The sequence below is a fragment of the Scyliorhinus torazame genome, chromosome 13 (genome assembly GCF_047496885.1).
Source record: "Scyliorhinus torazame isolate Kashiwa2021f chromosome 13, sScyTor2.1, whole genome shotgun sequence".
NCBI lineage: Eukaryota > Metazoa > Chordata > Chondrichthyes > Carcharhiniformes > Scyliorhinidae > Scyliorhinus > Scyliorhinus torazame.
Window position 1 is genome coordinate 18,186,223 of NC_092719.1, and position 20,440 is coordinate 18,206,662.

Here is a 20,440-nt window from a genome sequence, read left to right on the forward strand (position 1 = left end):
AGCAGGCCATGGCCCAGTCTCAGCAGGCCATGGCCCAGTCTCAGCAGGCCATGGCCCAGTCTCAGCAGGCCATGGCCCAGTCTCAGCAGGCCATGGCCCAGTCTCTGCAGGCCATGGCCCAGTCTCTGCAGGCCATGGCCCAGTCTCAGCAGGCCATCGCTGAGGGCATCGGCGCCAGTGGCCATGTGCAAGCTGGCGTCGCACTGTCGCAGACAGGGTTCGACAACCCCCTTGGCTCCATGGCTGCAAACCTGCAGACCCCTGTCGATACCAGCACGGGCCTCCAGGACTGGCAGCGCCAGATGTCGGGGGCGCGTCGGATGGCCAGTCCGTTCGCATCCCCCACCCATGTAGAGGCCTGGGGGCCATCGGGCACCCCGAGGGAGGAGGAGGTGGTGTGGTCCGTCCCGGCTCCCTCTGTAGGGGAGGTCCCGGTACACCGCGACACCTCGGACTCCCCCCCACCCCCCCCCCCCCCCCCCCCCCCCCCCCTTCCGTCCCAGGTGCATCGGGTGGGCAACGGGCAGGACAGGCTGGCCGCTCGCCATCCCAGTCGCCCGGGCCGCAGCCTGGCCCATCTAGGCCAGGACGCCTCAGGAAACGGCCGCCAAAGGGATCCGGTGTCAGAGGGCAGGAATCACAGGAGTCCACCTCCAGTTCTGCTGTACCGTCTGGGGAACCACGTAGACGTAGTCAAAGGGCCCGTAAGGCCAAACAATTAGACACTGAGTAAGTTGGCACGGGTGCAGGGCACAGATGAGTTTTAGGGGCTAGGGCACGTGCATGAACTCCTTTGGTTATTAAAGTCAATGTTACACCTACCGAAGCTGCCTTTGTGCTCTGTCCAAAGTGTGCGGGCGTGTCATGTACGTTGAGCGCAAGTGTGTGTGTGACGGGTGGTCTTACCTCAGCCCCAGGTGAGTCTGCCCCCTTCCCCCTGGGCCGCCATCAACATCCCCCGGGCAGAGGACGGGACCGTGCGCTGCAGTGTCACAGCCGCATGCGGGGATTGTCCGGGTGGATGGTGGTACTGTGGCCATGGGTCAGACATAGTCCAACGATGTAGAGCCAGGAGCTCATCGGAGGCGGGTTGTCATCATCCTCCATGGCCTGCGATAGACACGCGTCCACCCGCAACTGGGTGAGCCCGGCCCGTTGTGCCGCCGGTGGATCGGCAATTGGGGGTGGGGGGGTGGTGTGCATGCGGGTGGGGTGTGTGGGGTTGGGGAGGGGGGTGAGGGTGCTGGGTGGGTGGATGGGTGGGGGGTGTGGGTGGTCGGCTGTTGTCATGGTGTGCGGTCTGTGGCCATACTACCCGATTCCCACGCCCATCTAGTCAGTGAAGCGGGCGTTTATCAGTCTGTCCCGTGCCCGCTGGGCCAGCCGGTAACGGTGGACAGCCACCCGCCTGTGTCTGCCCCGTCTGCCCTGACCATTGCCCCCATCCCCCTCATCTAGGGAGGACTGGGCCTCTTCCTGCTGCTCCTCCACTCCGCCCTCCTCTGCCTGCGGCACATCGCCCCTCTGCTGGGCTATGTTGTGCAGGACGCAGCACACCACAATGATGCGGCCGACCCTATCTGACCAATACTGGAGGGCGCCCCCAGAGAGGTCCAGGCACCTGAAACGCATCTTCAGCACGCCAAAGCACCTCTCGATCACTCCCCTTGTCGCTACATGGGCATCATTGTAGCGGTTCTCCGCCTCATTGCGTAGCCTCCGTATAGGCGTCATCAGCCACGATCGCAATGGGTAGCCCCTGTCGCCCAGCAACCAGCCCCTCAGCCGGGGATGGCGTCCCTCGTACATGCCGGGGATGGATGACCGCGACAACACGAATGAGTCGTGTACACTGCCTGGGTGACGGGCGCAGACGTGCAGGATCATCATGAGGTGGTCGCAGACCACCTGTACGTTCATTGAATAGGTCCCCTTCCTATTAGTGAACACGGCCCTGTTCTCTGCAGGTGGCCGCACGGCGACGTGCATCCCATCGATCGCGCCCTGGACCATGGGGAACCCGGCAACGGCAGAGAAGCCCACGGCTCGGGCATCTTGGCTGGCCCGGTCCACGGGGAAGCGGATGTAGCGGTGCGCCATGGCATAAAGGGCATCTGTCACTGCCCGGATGCACCGATGCACCGATGTCTGCGATATGCCGGACAGGTCCCCACTCGGTGCCTGGAATGACCCCGTTGCATAAAAGTTCAGGGCCACCGTAACCTTGACGGACACGGGGAGAGGGTGTCCTCCGCCAGTGCCACGCGGTGACAGGTGTGCCAGCAGGTGGCAGATGTGTGCCACGGTTTCCCGGCTCATCCGGAATCTCCTCCTGCATTCCCGGTCCGTGAGGTCCTGGTATGACTGCCGGGGCCGGTACACACGGGGCGCCCTCGGGTGCCTCCGTTGCCGTGGGGCCACGACGTCCTCCTCCCCCTCCTCGTCCTGTCGGTCAGGTGTCCCTCCAGCCTGGGCGGCTACCGCCTGCCCCTCCTGCGGCAGCCTGCGCCGCCTCTCTGGCACGCTCCTCCTCCTCCTCCTCCTCATCCAGGGCAACATAGACATGAGCGGCTGCCACCACGGCGGCCAACATCGCTGGATGGTCTGAAAACATGACGGCCTGGTGGGGGGGAGGGGAACGACGACATGACATCATTGCCCATATCCCCTCCTCCCCCCAGCCAGGTGGCATGGACCGCATGGGTCCAACTGTTGGAGGCTGGCACCTGGCCAGGTGGACCAACTCATTTGCCCTCCCATCACCCACCTCGGCACGGACCTCCTCCCCAACCCCCAACCTCCACCCCAGCACGGACCCCCCCCCCAACCTCCACCCCGGCACGGACCCCCTCCCCAACCTCCACCCCGGCACGGACCCCCTCCCCAACCCCCAACCTCCACCCCAGCATGGACCCCCCCCCAACCTCCACGCCGGCACGGACCCCCTCCCCAACCTCCACCCCGGCACGGACCCCCTCCCCAACCCCCAACCTCCACCCCAGCACGGACCCCCCCCCCCCAACCTCCACCCCGGCACGGACCCCCTCCCCAACCTCCACCCCAGCACGGACCCCCCCCCCCCCCAACCTCCACCCCAGCACGGACCCCCCCCCCCAACCTCCACCCCGGCACGGACCCCCTCCCCAACCTCCACCCCGGCACGGCCCCCCTCCCCAACCCCCAACCTCCACCCCAGCACGGACCCCCCCCCAACCTCCACCCCGGCACGGACCCCTCCCCAACCTCCACCCCAGCACGGACCCCCCCCCCACCACCTCCACCCCAGCACGGACCCCCCCCCCCAACCTCCACCCCGGCACGGACCCCCTCCCCAACCTCCACCCCAACACGGACCCCCCCCCCCCCAACCTCCACCCCAGCACGGACCCCCCCCCCCAACCTCCACCCCGGCACGGACCCCCTCCCCAACCTCCACCCCAGCACGGACCCCCCCCCCAACCTCCACCCCGGCACGGACCCCCTCCCCAACCCCCAACCTCCACCCCAGCACGGACCCCCCCCCCAACCTCCACCCCGGCACGGATCCCCTCCCGGCACTCCCCCGGAGCCCAGCCTACTCTAACCACACCCCCCCCCCCCCCCCCCCCCCCCCCCCCCCCCGCCGCGCACACACACAAGCCGAGACACACCTCTCCTCACGCAATCAGTCTGCGGCCACGCCATTTCCTGCCCAGAGCCAACCCCCCAGGCCTTCACTCACCTCCTCGCTGGTCGGCGTGAGTCTGGAGCACCGGGTCACGCCGATGAAAAGGAGGTTTGATTCACGTCGACGTGAACGGTCATCACGTTGACGGGACTTCGGCCCATCCGGAAGGGAGAATATCGGCAGGCCGAAAATCGGCTGCCTTGCGCAGACCCGTGACATTCTCCGCGACAGCGGCGCCATTAACGCCCCGCCGACTTTTCTCCCTTCGGAGACTTCGGCGGGGGCGGGATTCACGGCGGCCAACGGCCATTCTCCGACCCGGCGGGGGGTCGGAGAATGACGCCCCTTAAATTTGTGCCTGCTGGTTGTCGACCCTTCTGCCACAAGAAGCCATTTCTCATTCAAAATTTGAACACCCTTACCAAATCCCTTTTGAACATTCTCTTTTCTTAAGTAAACAACCCATCTTCTAGTTTCCCCTGTTAGCTGGGCTTCTTTGTCAAGCACCATTCTCATGAATTTTTTCGACACCCTCTCTCTGTAACACCTTTCCAAAAGTGTGGTGTCCAGAAATGAACACTCCAGCTGAGGCCCATTGATTAATTTCATTATTACTTTTGTGCTGTTTCCGCAATTCAGAAAGGAAAGGGCCCTATATGATTTAATTTATAAAATCAGTCTTCTTGAGTTGTCTTGCCACCTTTTTAAAAAATAAGTGTGTATATACCCACTCTCATACCCTGGTCTTTGTGGTCCTGTGTCTTTTTAAAAATTGTGCCTCATCTCATTTGTTTACCACTCTTATTTTTCCCTCACTCACACCAAAAATCTATCCATCCATCCTTTCGCACTTCACGGAATTAAATTTCATCTGCTATGTGTCTGCCTATTTTACCAGTCTGTTGCTCTTGCTGTTCTCTGTTTCTGTGTTTGGTTTATTTGTGAACTTGAAAATTTTATCCTGTAGATGACATTTCGAGTAAGTAAATGTACGTCAATAAGAGCAGTGGTCTTCATAATGTTCATGGGGCGCAGCACTGCCATCTTCCCTGCAGCCTAGAATAATAACCATTTACCACTGCTTTCTGGCCCTTAGGCAATTTTTTTTCAACATTGCCACCATCCTTGCAATTGGTCTGGCATGAAATTTTGTAACAGGTCTATGATGCAGTACTTTATTAAGTCCATATGGACAACATCCACAGCGCTACCCCTTCTTCAATCCACTCTGAAACTTCATTAAAGAATTTGGTCCAACAGATGTTAGAAATCTGTATTGAGTTTCATTTATTGGGACCTACGTTTCCAACTTTTCTCAGTTTTATTTGATGTTTAAACTCCTCCTGTTAACCAAATTGTTTTTGTCCAAATTGTTTACCAATTGTTCGACTCCAGATACTGTGGAACAGATACTGTGGAATGATGTATCTGCTGAACATAAAAAGCCTACCTATCTTTTTTTGAAACTAATCTCAAGTCTGCTCTCTTGATGATTGTTTAGATTTGCACACTATACCACCAGTGTTTCCTGGAACTAATAATGCACAAGCAACCTTGGGAGTGGGGTTGGTTTCCCTAAGACAGTAACTCAATTCTGCAGAGCAACACCGAATTCAAGGCTGAGTCTCTGCCGTTTGTTGGTGCAATGTAACAACATACTTCATTTCAACTATTCATTCTTCACTCTTTTTATATTGTGTTCAAGGGACTTAAGTAATCATCCATTAACCCTGGCAGTAAGTAGCACCTTTCCACCAACATTTCCTCGCAATGTTTGTTTCTTCTTTTTTTTAGTTTGGGAGAAACCTTGCTTTTCCTATATTGTGTAGATAATTTGCCACTTCAAACACAAATTCCTTGTAGCATGTGCTTGCTCCACAACCTTTGAAGGTATCATCACCTTTTTGTCGCTAGAGTATTTGGTGTTGACTTCTTCTGGCATAGCACTGACTTGTCACCACAGCCACGGTGACCCAGTTAGCTGTGATTCTGATCCTCCATGAATGATTTTGATATTTTCTGGCAGAGGCAAAGGCAATGGAAAATGAAGCATTGGTGTTCTAGTTTAATGCTTTTGAAGTCTATAGATGGTGGAAGGTAAACAAGCTTGACTTGGTACTTCGACTGTATTCTGATCAAAAGCCAGCAACCTGAAACATTAAAACTAAATTTTTCTCTTCAGAAATGCTGCCTTACCTGTTGATTTATTTCCACCATTTTCTGCTTTTATCTCTGATTTCTGGCACTTGGTGTCTTTTGGTTTTTGTTGACTTGATACTTTTTCACTTAATTTGTGGGTCAGAAATTGATGCGAATGCATTTTTTTTTTGTACAGCTTACTTGGGAAGGACATATCTCCTGTTCCTGTTATTGAGGTCAACTTGGTATCGACCTCCCGGAAATTTCTGGATAACTCACAATACAGCAATTCGGGTAGCACAATTGGTGAGTATCTCAATCCCTTGGGCAAATTGATGGCTACATTGAAGTTTTGTTTTTAGGGCAATGCAGGAGTGATCTGTCTATGGGCAGGCCCCCTGCTTATTTCATTACACCTTACATCTTTCACTTTCCACTTCCGATGCTTGAAGGAGCCTCTCACTTTAAATTTCAAGACTCAAATGACTAGGGAAATGAATACTGTCATGCGAGTGTCCTTTCAAGAAAGGTTTTTGTCTCATCACTTGGCTTCAGTGATGTCATTTTGGGGGTGAAGCTGAGCTGTGGCTGTGAGGTTTTATGGTTTCACTTTCAGTTTGACTGCTGAGGACTACAGACAGAGAAAAAAAGTGTTTTGGCCTGTCTCTATTTTCATTTTAAATATCTATGCCAGTAAAAATCACCTTGGTGATGGCTTTGGATATATAATTGCTTTCCGGAAGGAGTTGAATCTGCTGGTTAAAAATTGGATCAGAATTTCAGTGACAACACCAGTCGTAGTCAAGTGAGAATGCCGTGTGTTGGGCCACACCCTTGAAAAGGGGTTTTTGATTTATTGAATTTTGTTTTTGAATTGGAACAGTTAAGGGGGAATCAAATAAATGTTAGACATAGATTACTGTAGCTGGATAGTGCATTTATATTTGTAATTGATAAAAATTCTTGTGTTTTTATATATATATATATATATGTGTTGACTAAGAATAAAGCTTGTTTTGACGAAAGTGTCTAGGAAGACTGATTAATCACACCTGAAGGGAAGGCTGCTCATCTGAGCCTAATTCAACATAAAGATTGTAGGTCAGGTGGACTTTATAATATACTTTGTAGTTTCTCAGCCCTGGCCCATAACAATACACCTTGCCTTCCTTGGTGCGCTTAAAGGCAAAAACATGTCCTGTTTGCAAAGGATCCTTCACCTGTCCGTAGCCATTGCCCCGTTAAGTTCCTGCACTTCCACCATCACCACCGAAAGTTTCTCCATTTTCCATGGGTTCATAACCCTGAGAGTGGGACACTTTGGGCCTCGGGCAACTCGGAAAAGGGCAAGGGTGACTACATCTCGAGACCTTAAAAGACCCTGATACCCAAATGAAGGATAGACATTATTAAAAATTCAATTAACTGCATTATATTGAGGAAAAGAGAAGCATTGGTTAATCGAGAAGAAGAGAAGTGTATGTATGTATGTAGTTACCTGCAATTACGGAGAGCGCAAAAAGTTGCTGGTGGCAAAGCTTCCCCGCATGCAGCTCCCCGCCAAAGCCGCTCTGTATGTATGTAGTTATCTTTTGCACAGTGCATAAACTTGAATCTTAGAATATTTGACACTTCTGAAATCGGTGAACTTTTGAGGAGTTGGTAGTTTCAAGTATATTTGTATGGCAACAGACCTGGTGATCATTCAAAAAACCTGCTCAGGAGGACTGAAGCAGTTTGGATTAATGATGTAAAGGGCAAACGTGATGCAAATATACTTCATGCCATTTAATTGACAGACATGCAACAGTGAACCTGCAGTTGGTCAGATTTCCACCGAGACTAGGTTGGAGCTGTCTTGGACATGTTCGTAAAATAAAGGCAGTTTTAAAGGATTTATATTTTTATTGGTAAACATTAGACTTAACATTCAATTTCATGTGGGTTTAATTTAATGTTTCTATGCCTGGAAGGGTAAAATATGTTGCTAGATTCATGCTGGACAAAGGTATTGTATATGTGGGTGTTGGTTTCAATTCCAACTGTGATTCTATTGTGCTTAGAGAGGGCTGCGGCATGATGAGTAAATAATTGAGCACTGATTGCTTAGCAACCGGGACCTTGTAAGGTAGAGGAGCTTTACGCTTTAGTTTAGCTAATTTGATTGAAGTTGGAGATAGTTTGTGAGAGAGGATGCAGCTATTTCAGCTCTGCTAGAAGCAGTTGCTTTTAGAAGGTTAAAAAGAGAATATCTGTAATGGCTAATAAAACAGATGCCGGAAGCCGAAAGTCCAGCTAGTTAAGGAAACTAGTGAAATGAAGAGATTTGTCCAAAAGTTAACGGAACAGAGCAAATTGGGAATCAGAACTGATTACAGTTCAGTGAAGTCGCATTGGATCATGAGAGGCCAGAAAAATATCTGCAGTAGTGCTAAGGTCTGTGAGAAACTACTACAGTTTGCAAGACATTATGTGAAATAATTATGGGGATGAGTGGCTGGACCTCGGAGTTTCTGTAAAAGTCCTTTAAGACAAAGTAAACTTGAAAGGAGAGATGTAAAACCTGAAAGTGAAGCCTTTATGGAATCAGCAGAGGGAAAAGATTTGAAAATGTGTCTTTTAAAAGTGCAACTTTAAATCACTCGTGTCGAAGCTGAAGTTCGGTTATACAAGGTGGCTCACGGTATAAGAATCATCTAGGGGCATTTTGAGGATAAATTCACAAATCTACTCTTGGAGTCAGAGAAGAGTGTTTTACCACAGTCATCCTGTGTGCTTAAAAGGGACTTGTGTGTTAATGAGACCATTGTAGTTTAAAATGTACTTTGTAATACACTTCAATCCTAAAAGGTGTGTGTAATTGTTGCGCCAAAGGGGGATTATATAAGACAAATTGTATTATATTCCAAATTCTTCATGGTTATACATGCTTTTTTGTTGTTGTTAAAACTAAATGAGCAGTCGTGTGACTCTGTTCCTCCATATTTAATTTTTTCAAAAGCGCAAGTTTCATTACTTTGATCCAGAGTTCCATTCTGGGATTTTCCAATCCAGTTACATCACAATAAAGAACTGGTTTAGAATGTGCCGGGAAGTCTGAGTTGTCAGGTGCCTACAATTTTGGGTTGCCGCTATCTGGTGTCTGTTATATTAGCCAATCAAAGTATTTTAATTTGCACGACTTGGTGATCAATTGTGCAACTTGTTTCAAGCGAGGGGAGTCCAACGAGTTGCTTAAAAGTCCTTTATTTCAGCAACAGCATTGTACATGCATAGGGCCCGGTTACCTTTCACTGGGTCCCATCTCCTTTTTGGCTGGCTCTTCAACTGCCTGCCTTTTGTACGAGTGCAGAATTAACTCGTCCAATGAGCAACGGAACAATGATCCCCAGCTGGATGAGTCCTGTGCGTCATTACACAAGTGAAACCAACATATTCCCCATGAAGCTGACAGTGTCCGATTGAGTTGACTTCTTCGTCAAAAGTGAATTTGGATACAGAGTCTGTGATTAGAAGTATTTCATTGATGCTAATACAATATAAGATGGAGTTCACGTGGATAGATATTATAAGCTAATAATTTAAATTGTGCCAGACTCCAATCGTATAATAGTTAAAAAATATGATACAGTAACTCTGCATTAGCTGTGTTCTAGTTCATACAAAATTCAGTGACATTCAGCATCCAAGATTTTATGGTTTAATTTCTTCTGTAGCAAAGAAACTTTATCAACTGCTGAGAGGTATTAATCTGCTACATTTAAAGTCTATTTCATATTGCTCATAAAATAATACCCTGAACAAGATTATTTCTTGACTTCATACAATTTCATCCTTTCGAGTTTGCATTGGACAAATCTGCATCCCACTGTTGCTCATGGCCATCCCTGGGAATATTTGTCAACTTAATGTCTGGCCATTGATATGATCTTCCTCCTCTCCTGGATCACCCAACATCTCATTGTGGTATATTCAACATTGTATGTGCTTTTTGAATGTTTGGACTATAAATATTCTTTGGCTCAGCATATATTTAGTTTTGATCATGCCTTTGTGGAGTTCTTTGTGATATGTTCCCACATTAATGGTACTATATAAATGCTCATTCTTACTGTTTATCTGGAAGGCTCCCAGATATTCCTTATTTCCTTCGGCAACGTGGCCGATTTATTCAATGGCCTTGGCAATCTGAGCTTTGTTAGCTTCATCACTGAGCAAAAGTTTAATGTTTTGCTCTTGAGAGTATTCTGAGAACTTGGCTTGTGTTGTAATTTTAGTGCATCTGATATTTTTTGTTGATAGGGCAGGTGGGTGCAACTTTTTTTCTGTGACATGTGAATTCAAGGCAGCACATGTCAGCATACTTCAGTAGTGATGCGTGAGTGCACCAAATTGATCAAGCCCTGAGGTGGTGAAGGACCTCTTGTGTCTATTCATATACCTGTAACGGCGCACCATATCCCAAATAACAGAAATTCAAGACTGGTCTTCTTGGTTAAAAGCAATTTGCAACTTTTATTTTGTCGGCTCGTCGTGTCGACTGGTAAGTTTCAATTTTCACAAAAGTACAGAATTTAGGAAGGTCCGACTAGTTCTACAGTAAGTTAGTCAGATGTATCGATTGTTTGTCCTTAGCAAATACAGATAAGTTGAATTGAATTTAAAATACAATTATAGTTCATGGTAATTTCTTCAAATCAAGATACACAGTACAAAAAGAGTGCGCAGTTTAAAATAGAATAAAATAGCGGCTTTGCAAAGCAAGCAGATAGAATAGGTTTCAGAGATACGTTGAATTGATTCTAGAATGGCTTTCCCATCTCAATACCTGAACTTTTAAGGAGATTACTATCTTTAAAGTTTCGTCCTTTTTACAGCTGTGATTGCTTTTATCCAATCTATAATTTATTTCTCTAATTCATTTAATTCGGCCAAGGTGTCTGTCTGTCAAATTAAGAGATAAAAGATTTCTGTATTTTTCCATAGTGAAACACATTTCCCACAAGAAATTATCACTATGAGCTGACCAGCCATTACCATCGAAACGGAACTAGGATTTCATCCAAGTTTTGTGTGAGACAAAGAGACTTTTCGCAGCATGACCTTGCACAGACTCTTAAAAGTCTGCGAAAATGTGCTTATCAAATCAATTCACAAGCACTCAGCTTTTCTTACTGTCATGGTTAATAAGTGACTTTAAATTTTAGTTAATCTGATTTCTCTAAATAATTTCTTCCTTTAACCCTTTTTACCTACAATAAAAGGTTGGTTTCTATCAGTCCCCCTTCTGATTCTTCGAAAGATTAATAAGATGAATCAAATAACATGTAGAAATTAAGGAAGAAATGCGGTAGGACAGAAATAAGCGCAGAGAGGAACTCATTCACATTGTCTTTAATGGTTCACTTGTTTGACTCCTTCATGGTTCACTCCTTCAACAAAGGAGCGGGCAAAGCTTTGCAAGTGTGAAAAACATTCTATGTTTTTATTCATTTTATTCAATAATACATGATTATATAGTAGAATAACAATTCATTAATAATTGAAAGTGATTATATGATTCAGTAATAATTGGTGAACAATGCAATAATAGTGCAGTAAATAACAGTTCAATAGTAACAGCCTAGTCAATGTCATGGGCTGATGGTGCAGCTGGATTACTATGAACCACTTGGATTGGTGGGGCAATGGGTAGCCATACATTGGCCAACGCATTTGATCACTACGTAAAGGACAAACCCAAATGCGCAAAATGAGAGGAGTCCCTGAATGATGGACATTCCTGTGCCAGCCAACCATCTGGAAAACCACCCCCAAAGAGGTGGGTCAAGTTTCCTGACTTCTTTAATATGTGTTGCCAAGCTTTTGACTTATGAATTATCTGGGATGTAGGTGCAACACTCTCCACCAATCAGGGCGCAGGTACCACCTCTTTTGGCTCGCAAATAGTGAACTGCCATCCGATTCTGTAAAGCCACAGTTCGGGTAGCTAGCATTTCAAAATGCATTCCTGACCTGTAGAAGAAAGGCAATAAGGTAAATAAAGCTCTCCGTGAATGCTGTTGATATATGCAAGTATATTCCACCCGATCAATTTTATTTTCTCAATGTATTTTATTTATATTCCTAAAGTGCACAGCTGAAGTTCCTTTTCATACTTCACGAAGTTAAAACTGGGAATTTCATGCCTTCACTGAATAACACTCACCATCGTGCCCAACATCCGTCATCCTCTCTACTATTTTTTTGCTTCCTGTTGTTTATATCATTTGAGGTTTTATTAATCATGAACCATTGACTTATGTACCAGTACGATCAATACACCAGAGTTAATGCCCTGTGTATATTGAGCCACTTCTTTCAAACTGTTTACGGCCACGAATTTCAGAAGTGGACTTTATTTTTTTTTAAATATCACACTGTATCTATTATTTTAAAGAAGCCAGCAATTTGCGATGATTAAAACCTTGGTTGGATTGTTGTGAACAACTTAGGCTGTGTGCTGTTATTTTTTGATGTGGAGATGGACTGGGTTGAGCACAGTAAGAAGTCTTACAACACCAGGTTAAAGTCCAACAGGTTTGTATCGAATCACTAGCTTTCGGAGCGCTGCTCCTTCCTCAGCTGAATGAAGAGGTATAGAACATAGAACATAGAACATAGAAAATACAGCACAGAACAGGCCCTTCGGCCCACGATGTTGTGCCGAACCTTTGTCCTAGATTAATCATAGATTATCATTGAATTTACAGTGCAGAAGGAGGCCATTCGGCCCCCCGAGTCTGCACCAGCTCTTGGAAAGAGCACCCTACCCAAACTCAACACCTCCACCCAACACCAAGGGCAATTTGGACATTAAGGGCAATTTATCATTGGCCAATTCACCTAACCCGCACATCTTTGGACTGTGGGAGGAAACCGGAGCACCCGGAGGAAACCCACGCAGACACGGGGAGGACGTGCAGACTCCGCACAGACAATGACCCAAGCCGGAATCGAACCTGGGACCATGGATCTGTGAAGCAATTGTGCTATCCACAATGCTACCGTGCTGCCCTTAAGAACAAATGAATCTACACTATATCATTTTCCCGTAATCCATGTACCTATCCAACAGCTGCTTGAAGGTCCCTAATGTTTCCGACTCAACTACTTCCACAGGCAGTGCATTCCATGCCCCCACTACTCTCTGGGTAAAGAACCTACCTCTGATATCCCTCCTATATCTTCCACCTTTCACCTTAAATTTATGTCCCCTTGTAATGGTGTGTTCCACCTGGGGAAAAAGTCTCTGACTGTCTACTCTATCTATTCCCCTGATCATCTTATAAACCTCTATCAAGTCGCCCCTCATCCTTCTCCGCTCTAATGAGAAAAGGCCTAGCACCCTCAACCTTTCCTCGTAAGACCTACTCTCCATTCCAGGCAACATCCTGGTAAATCTTCTTTGCACCTTTTCCAGAGCTTCCACATCCTTCCTAAAATGAGGCGACCAGAACTGTACAACGGTATGTTCCAGAAACATATATATAGCCAAATTCAAAGATGCCAGACAATGCTTGGAATGTGAGCATTAGCAGGTGATTCTGGATCTGTAAAGGTACTTGGGGCCAAGGTACTTGGGGGGGTTTATGGATCAGATGGGGGGAGTGAACCCATGGCGGTTTGCAAGGCCGCAGGCCAGGGAATTTTCTTTCTTCTCCCATGTACACAAAGTCTACTCCCGGATAGATTTCTTTGTTCTGGGTAGGGCGCTCATCCCGAGGGTGGAGGGGACGGAGTATTCGGCTATAGCCGTTTCAGACCATGCCCCGCACTGTGTGGAGCTGGAGCTGGGAGAGGAGAGGGACCAACGCCCGTTGTGGCGGCTGGATGTGGGACTGCTGGCGGGCGAGGTGGTGTGTGGGAAGGTGAGGGGGTGTATCGAAAGGTACTTGGAGGCCAACGACAACGGGGAGGTGCGGGTGGGGGCGGTATGGGAGGCGTTGAAGGCGGTGATCAGGGGAGAGCTAATTTCCATTAGGGCTCATAGGGAGAAGACAGAGGGTATGGAAAGGGAGAGGTTAGTGGGGGAGATTTTGAGAGTGGACAGGAGATACACAGAGGCCCCGGAGGAAAGATTACTTGGGGAAAGACGACAGCTCCAGACGGAGTTTGACCTGTTGACCACAGGGAAGGCGGACGCACAGTGGAGGAAAGCGCAGGGGGCGACCTACGAGTATGGGGAAAAGGCTAGTCGGATGCTGGCACACCAGCTCCGTAAGAGGATGGCAGCGAGGGAAATAGGGGGAGTCAAAGATGGAAGGGGAGCCACGGTTCGGAGTGCGACGAAAATAAACGAGGTTTGCAAGGCCTTTTATGAAGAGCTGTACAGATCCCAGCCCCCAGCGGGGGAAGAGGGGATGAGACGATTCCTAGATCAGCTGAGATTCCCGAGGGTGGAGGAGCAAGAGGTGGCTGGTTTGGGGGCACCAATTGGGTTGGAGGAGCTGAGCAAGGGTTTGGGGAGCATGCAGGCGGGGAAGGCCCCAGGACCGGACGGAGTTCTACAGGAAGTACGCAGACCTGTTGGCCCCGCATGTCCTTTAATGAGGCAAGAGAGGAGGGGACCCTGCCCCCGACAATGTCGGAAGCGACAATGTCTTTGATCCTAAAGCGGGACAAGGACCCACTGCAATGTGGATCGTACACGCCGATCTCGCTACTCAATGTGGATGCAAAGTTGCTGGCAAAAGTGCTGGCCACGAGGATCGAGGACTGTGTCCCAGGGGTAATCCACGAGGACCAGACGGGAATTGTAAAGGGCAGGCAACTAAACACCAATGTGCGGCGGCTCTTAAACGTGATAATGATGCCATCGGAGGAGGGAGAGGCGGAGATAGTGGCAGCTATGGACTCGGAGAAGGCCTTTGACCGAGTAGAGTGGGAGTACCTCTGGGAGGTGCTGCGTAGGTTTGGGTTCAGGGTAGGGTTTATCAATTGGGTTAAGCTCCTTTACAGAGCCCCGATGGCGAGTGTAGTGACGAACCGGCGGAGGTCGGAGTACTTTCGACTGTACTGAGGGACGAGGCAGGGGTGCCCCCTGTTCCCCCCTGTTGTTCGCATTGGCGATCGAACCATTGGCCATGTCATTGAGGGAGTTAATAAATGGAGGGGGGTGGTCTGAGGGGGAGAAGAGCATCGGGTGTCGCTATATGCGGATGACCTGTTGCTGTACGTGGCGGATCCAATGGAGGGGATGGTGGAGGTCATGCAGACTCTAAGGGAGTTTGGGGAGTTTTCGGGCTATAAGCTCAATGTAGGGAAGAGTGAGCTCTTTGTTTTACAGGCGGGGGACCAAGAAAGAGGGATAGGGGACCTACCGCTGAGGAGGGCGGAGGGGAGCTTTCTGTATCTGGGGATCCAGATAGCCAGGAGTTGGTGGACCCTACATAAACTGAATCTGACGAGTTGGTGGAGCAAATGGAGGAGGATTTCAAAAGATGGGACATGTTACCGCTCTCGCTGGTGGGGAGAGTGCAGTCGGTCAAAATGGTGGTCCTTCCGAGGTTTCTGTTTGTGTTTCAGTGCCTTCCCATCGTGATCACTAAGGCCTTTTTTAAGAGAGTAGGCAGGACTATTATGGGGTTTGTGTGGGCGAATAAGACCCCGAGAGTAAGGAGAGGGTTCCTGGAACGCAGTAGGGACCGAGGAGGGTTGGCGCTGCCAAATCTGGGGAGCTGCTGCTGGGCAGCAAATGTGGCGATGATCCGCAAGTGGGTTATGGAGGGAGAGGGGGCGGCATGGAAGAGGATGGAGATGGCGTCCTGTAAAGGAACGAGCCTGGGGGCGTTGGTGACGGCACCGCTGCCGCTCTCGCCGACAAAGTATACCACGAGCACGGTGGTGGTGGCAACGCTAAGGATCTGGGGCCAGTGGAGACGGCACCGGGGTGCAATGGGAGCATCGGTGTGGTCCCCGATCAGGGGTAACCACCGGTTTGTCCCGGGGAAGATGGACGGGGGGGTTCCAGAGCTGGCATCGGGCGGGGATTGGAAGAATGGGGGACCTGTTCATCGACGGGACGTTTGCGAGCCTAGGGGCACTGGAGGAGAAGTTCGAGTTACCCCCGGGAAATGCCTTTAGATATATGCAGGTGAGGGCTTTTGTGAGGTGACAGGTGAGGGAATTCCCGTTGCTCCCGGCACAAGAAGTTCAAGATAGGGTGATCTTGGGTGTTTGGGTCAGGGAGGGCAAGGTGTCGGAAATACACCAGAAGTTGAAAGAAGAGGGGGAAGCTCTGGTAGAAGAGTTGAAGGGTAAATGGGAGGAGGAGCAGGGGGAGGAGATCGAGGAAGGTCTGTGGGCTGATGCCCTAGGTAGGGTTGATTCCTCCTCCTCGTGTGCCAGGCTCAGCCTGATACAATTTAAGGCGGTCCACAGAGCGCACTTGACGGGGGCGAGGTTGAGTAGGTTCTTTGGGGTAGAGGACAGATGTGGAAGGTGCTCAGGGAGCCCGGTGAACCATGTCCATATGTTTTGGTCATGCCCGGCACTAGAGGGGTTCTGGAGAGGAGTGGCGGGAGCAATATCTCAGGTGGTGAAAGTCCGGGTCAAGCCAAGCTGGGGGCTAGCTATATTTGGAGTAGTGGACGAACCGGGAGTGCAGGAGGCGAAAGAGGCCGGCATTCTGGCCTTTGCGTCCCTAGTAGCCCGGCGAAGGATCTTGTGGAAGGAGGCGAAGCCCCTCCGCCTGGAGGCCTGGATAAATGATGTGGCTGGGTTCATGAGGGGACGTCCGGGGAGGGGAGGGGGGCGGCGGAGCTGCCTGGGAGGGTGGATGAGCAAGAGATAACATGAAGGGTTGGGGAAACTGGCACGTACGGGTGAGGGCCAGTGTACAAAACTGTATAAAGATATCATTTTGCCATGTACATATCTTGCTCTGCGCGATTTCTCGTTTTTTTTGTTACGAGGGGGGGTTTATTGTTTGTAAGGGAGAAAAATAGTGTTAAAAAACTTTAATAAATATATATATTATTTTTAAACTTTTGATTGGCTCTATTTAATCATGTTTGCTCAAGAGTCGCCAGGTATCTTTCGACACCGCCACAAGGTTCAGAACCGAATACTGATCAATGACTCGATACACCAGTTAGTAAGTTCAAAAGCAATGCTCATTTATTTACACACAGTCAAATCTACTCATGCATAAAATCGACAAACTAAACTACCACTATTACTAGAGCCTATACTTAGCTTTGGGCGCCCATTCAGTCAGAGGAACAATGGCCGTTGCTCGGTTCTGAGGCTGCTCGGTTGAGCTGTTTACAGGATAGCAACTAGGAATGTCTATCTCGTAGCGTGCGTTGACTTGGAACTTACTTGGTCTGCTGTAGCTGCTAGGCTGGTCTCTCTCTTTGCTGAGAGCTAAAGCCAAAGGAGGGCGTTCTCCCTTGGGGGATACCGTTTATACCCAAAAGGGCTTCGCGCTCTTTTGGGTGGGCCTTGAACTTGGCTTCAACGAATTGGGTCTTTCCCAATCATCGGTATCGATTTTCCTCCAATAGAGGGGTGGTTCCCTGATCGCTGGGTGTGCCCTGGTGACTGTCAGTCAGCTTTGTCTTAGCTTCTTCTAGCGCCGGGGAGTCTGTCCTAACATTGTGTATCTAAATGTTTCCCTTTTGTCCCCGGACATGGCTCATTAGTATGTAAATCGTTTGGTAGTTTCTGTCCTGTCTGAGCGTTTAAGGTTCTAATCAACAGACAGGGCTTGCACCTGCTTATTTCTTTGCATTGTCCAATTTTCCCTGCAGTCTTTGCAAGTGTCCATTTTGTAATCGGGACGTGGCCATCCCAGATGGCTACAATCTCATAAACTGTAAATATTTGACTTGCACCTGGTAATATATGTTTTTAACAATTGGCCCTCAGCTCGGTGAATAAACATGGACACTGCCGAGCGGTACAACAAATGGAATGATTGTTGCCTGAAGGGTATAATGAGTTGCAACCAATTAGTGTACAGTACTTTTTTTTAAATTGGAGATATATTACTGCATGTGACAAGTTCTCATTCATAAAAGTAATTACTTGTAATAGACTGCACATTTTAAATGTTTTCTTACTTGGGTCGTTTAGCTATTATGATTGCAAAAGCTCTCTGGTTGAAAATTAATTACTCTTGCGTTAAGTACACTCTACAAAGTGAGATGGAAGAAATTATAGCAATACAGTATCCCTTTTTGTTCCTTCCAATGAATTGGCCGTTAAATAACAGTATGTATCTCGGACAAAGATCTAATAGAAACTTACAAGATAATGAATGGCTTAGATAGCGTAGGGAAGTTGTTTCCATTAGCAGGGGAGACTAGGACCTGGGGGCACAGCCTTAGAATAAAAGGGAGTCACTTTAGAACAGAGATGAGGAGAAATTTCTTCAGCCAGAGAGTGGTGGGTCTGTGGAATTCGGGCGGTGGAGGCCGGGACGTTGAGTGTCTTTAAGACAGAAGTTGATAAATTCTTGATTTCTCGAGGAATTAAGGGCTATGGAGAGAGAGCGGGTAAATGGAGTTGAAATCAGCCATGATTGAATGGTGGAGTGGACTCGATGGGCCGAATGGCCTTACTTCCGCTCCTATGTCTTATGGCCTTAAAGCTAGAGACCAGTTTCTACTGCTGTGCACTGGACTGCCACAAACGCAAGTTAGTTGTGATTCAAACAGTTCAGAGTAAAATGTAGCAATTTACTGTACCTGAAAATATAGATAAAATGCTCATGCCACTTCCAGTGCGACCGCCATCAAGAGAAGGTCTACATAGAGAGCAATACAAAATTTTGTTTTCGCATGTATGTGGGCAGTATGTGGGCATTTGAGTTGGTCAAATGTATGATGTGGTAGGCATCAAAGAGACGTGGTTGCAGGGGGTTCAGGACTGGCATTTAAACATCCAGGGATTCACAACCTATCGAAAAGACAGAGAGGTGGGCAGAGGGGGCGGGGTTGCCTTGTTAATTAGGAATGAAATTAAATCAATAGCACTAAACAACATAGGGTCAGATGATGTGGAGTCTGTGTGGGTAGAGTTGAGGAACCACAAAGGCAAAAAAACCATAATGGGAGTTATGTACAGGCCTCCTAACAGTGGTCAGGACCAGGGGCACAAAATGTACCACGAAATAGAAAGTGCATGTCAGAAAGGCAAGGTCACTGTGATCATGGGGGACTTCAATATGCAGGTGGACTGGGTAAATAATGCTGCCAGTGGACCCAAGGAAAGGGAATTCATTGAATGTTTACAGGAGGGCTTTTTGAAGCTTGTGATGGAGCCCACGAGGGAACAGGCCATTCTGGACATAGTGTTATGTAATGAGCCAGACCTGATTAACGATCTTAAAGTAAGGGAACACTTAGGAGGCAGTGATCATAATATGGTAGAATTCAATCTCCAATTTGAAAGAAAGAAGGTAGAATCAGATGTAAAGGTGTTACCGTTAAATAAAGGTAACTACAGGGGCATGAGGGAGGAACTGACGAAAATCGACTGGGAGCAGAGCCTAGTGGGAAAGACAGTAGAACAGAAATGGCAGGAGTTTCTGGGAGTAATTGAGGACACAGTGCAGAGGTTCATCCCAAAGAAAAGAAAGATTATCAGAGGGGGGATTAGGCAGCCATGGCTGACAAAGGAAGTCAGGGAATGCATCAAAGCAAAAGAGAAAGCCTATAATGTGGCAAAGAGTAGTGGGAAGTCAGAAGATTGGGAAGGCTACAAAAACAAACAGAGGATAACAAAGAGAGAAATAAGGAAAGAGAGGATCAAATATGAAGGTAGGCTAGCCAGTAACATTAGGGATGATGGGAAAAGTTTCTTTAAATACATTAAAAACAAACGGGAGGCAAAAGTAGACATTGGGCCGCTCCAAAATGACGCTGGTAATCTAGTGATGGGAGACAAGGAAATTGCTGAGGAACTAAATAAGTACTTTGCGTCAGTCTTCACAGTAGAAGACATGAGTAATATCCCAACAATTCAGGACAGTCAGGGGGCAGAGTTGAATATGGTAGCCATCACAAAGGAGAAAGTGCTAGAGAAACTAAGAGGTCTAAAAATTGATAAATCTCCGGGCCCAGATGGGCTACATCCTAGAGTTCTAACATGGATTGACGATTGGCTGTCAGGCAGAAGGCAGAGAGTTGGGATAAAAGGTTCTTTTTCGGAATGGCAACCGGTGACGAGTGGTGTCCCGCAGGGTTCAGTGTTGGGGCCACAGCTGTTCTCTTTATATATTAACGATTTAGATGACGGGACTGGGGGCATACTGGCTAAGTTTGCCGATGATACAAAGATAGGTGGAGGGGCAGGTAGTATGGAGGAGGTGGGGAGGCTGCAGAAAGATTTAGACAGTTTAGGAGAGTGGTCCAAGAAATGGCTGATGAAATTCAACGTGGGCAAGTGCGAGGTCTTGCACTTTGGAAAAAAGAATAGAGGCATGGACTATTTTCTAAACGGTGACAAAATTCATAATGCTGACGTGCAAAGGGACTTGGGAGTCCTAGTCCAGGATTCTCTAAAGGTAAACTTGCAGGTTGAGTCCGTAATTAAGAAAGCAAATGCAATGTTGTCATTCATCTCAAGAGGCTTGGAATATAAAAG

The 20,440-nt window shown here is 48.2% G+C and overlaps 1 protein-coding gene across 1 annotated transcript in view; it reads left to right on the top strand.

Moving 5' to 3' along the window:
- The window catches only part of exoc4 (exocyst complex component 4), a 707,051-nt gene that overhangs the window by 73,006 nt on the left and 613,605 nt on the right, over positions 1 to 20,440 (top strand). The window contains exon 4 of the mRNA XM_072471115.1: positions 6,003 to 6,112. Coding sequence (XP_072327216.1) covers positions 6,003 to 6,112 — 110 coding nt within the window. The remainder of the gene's footprint in view (positions 1 to 6,002; positions 6,113 to 20,440) is intronic.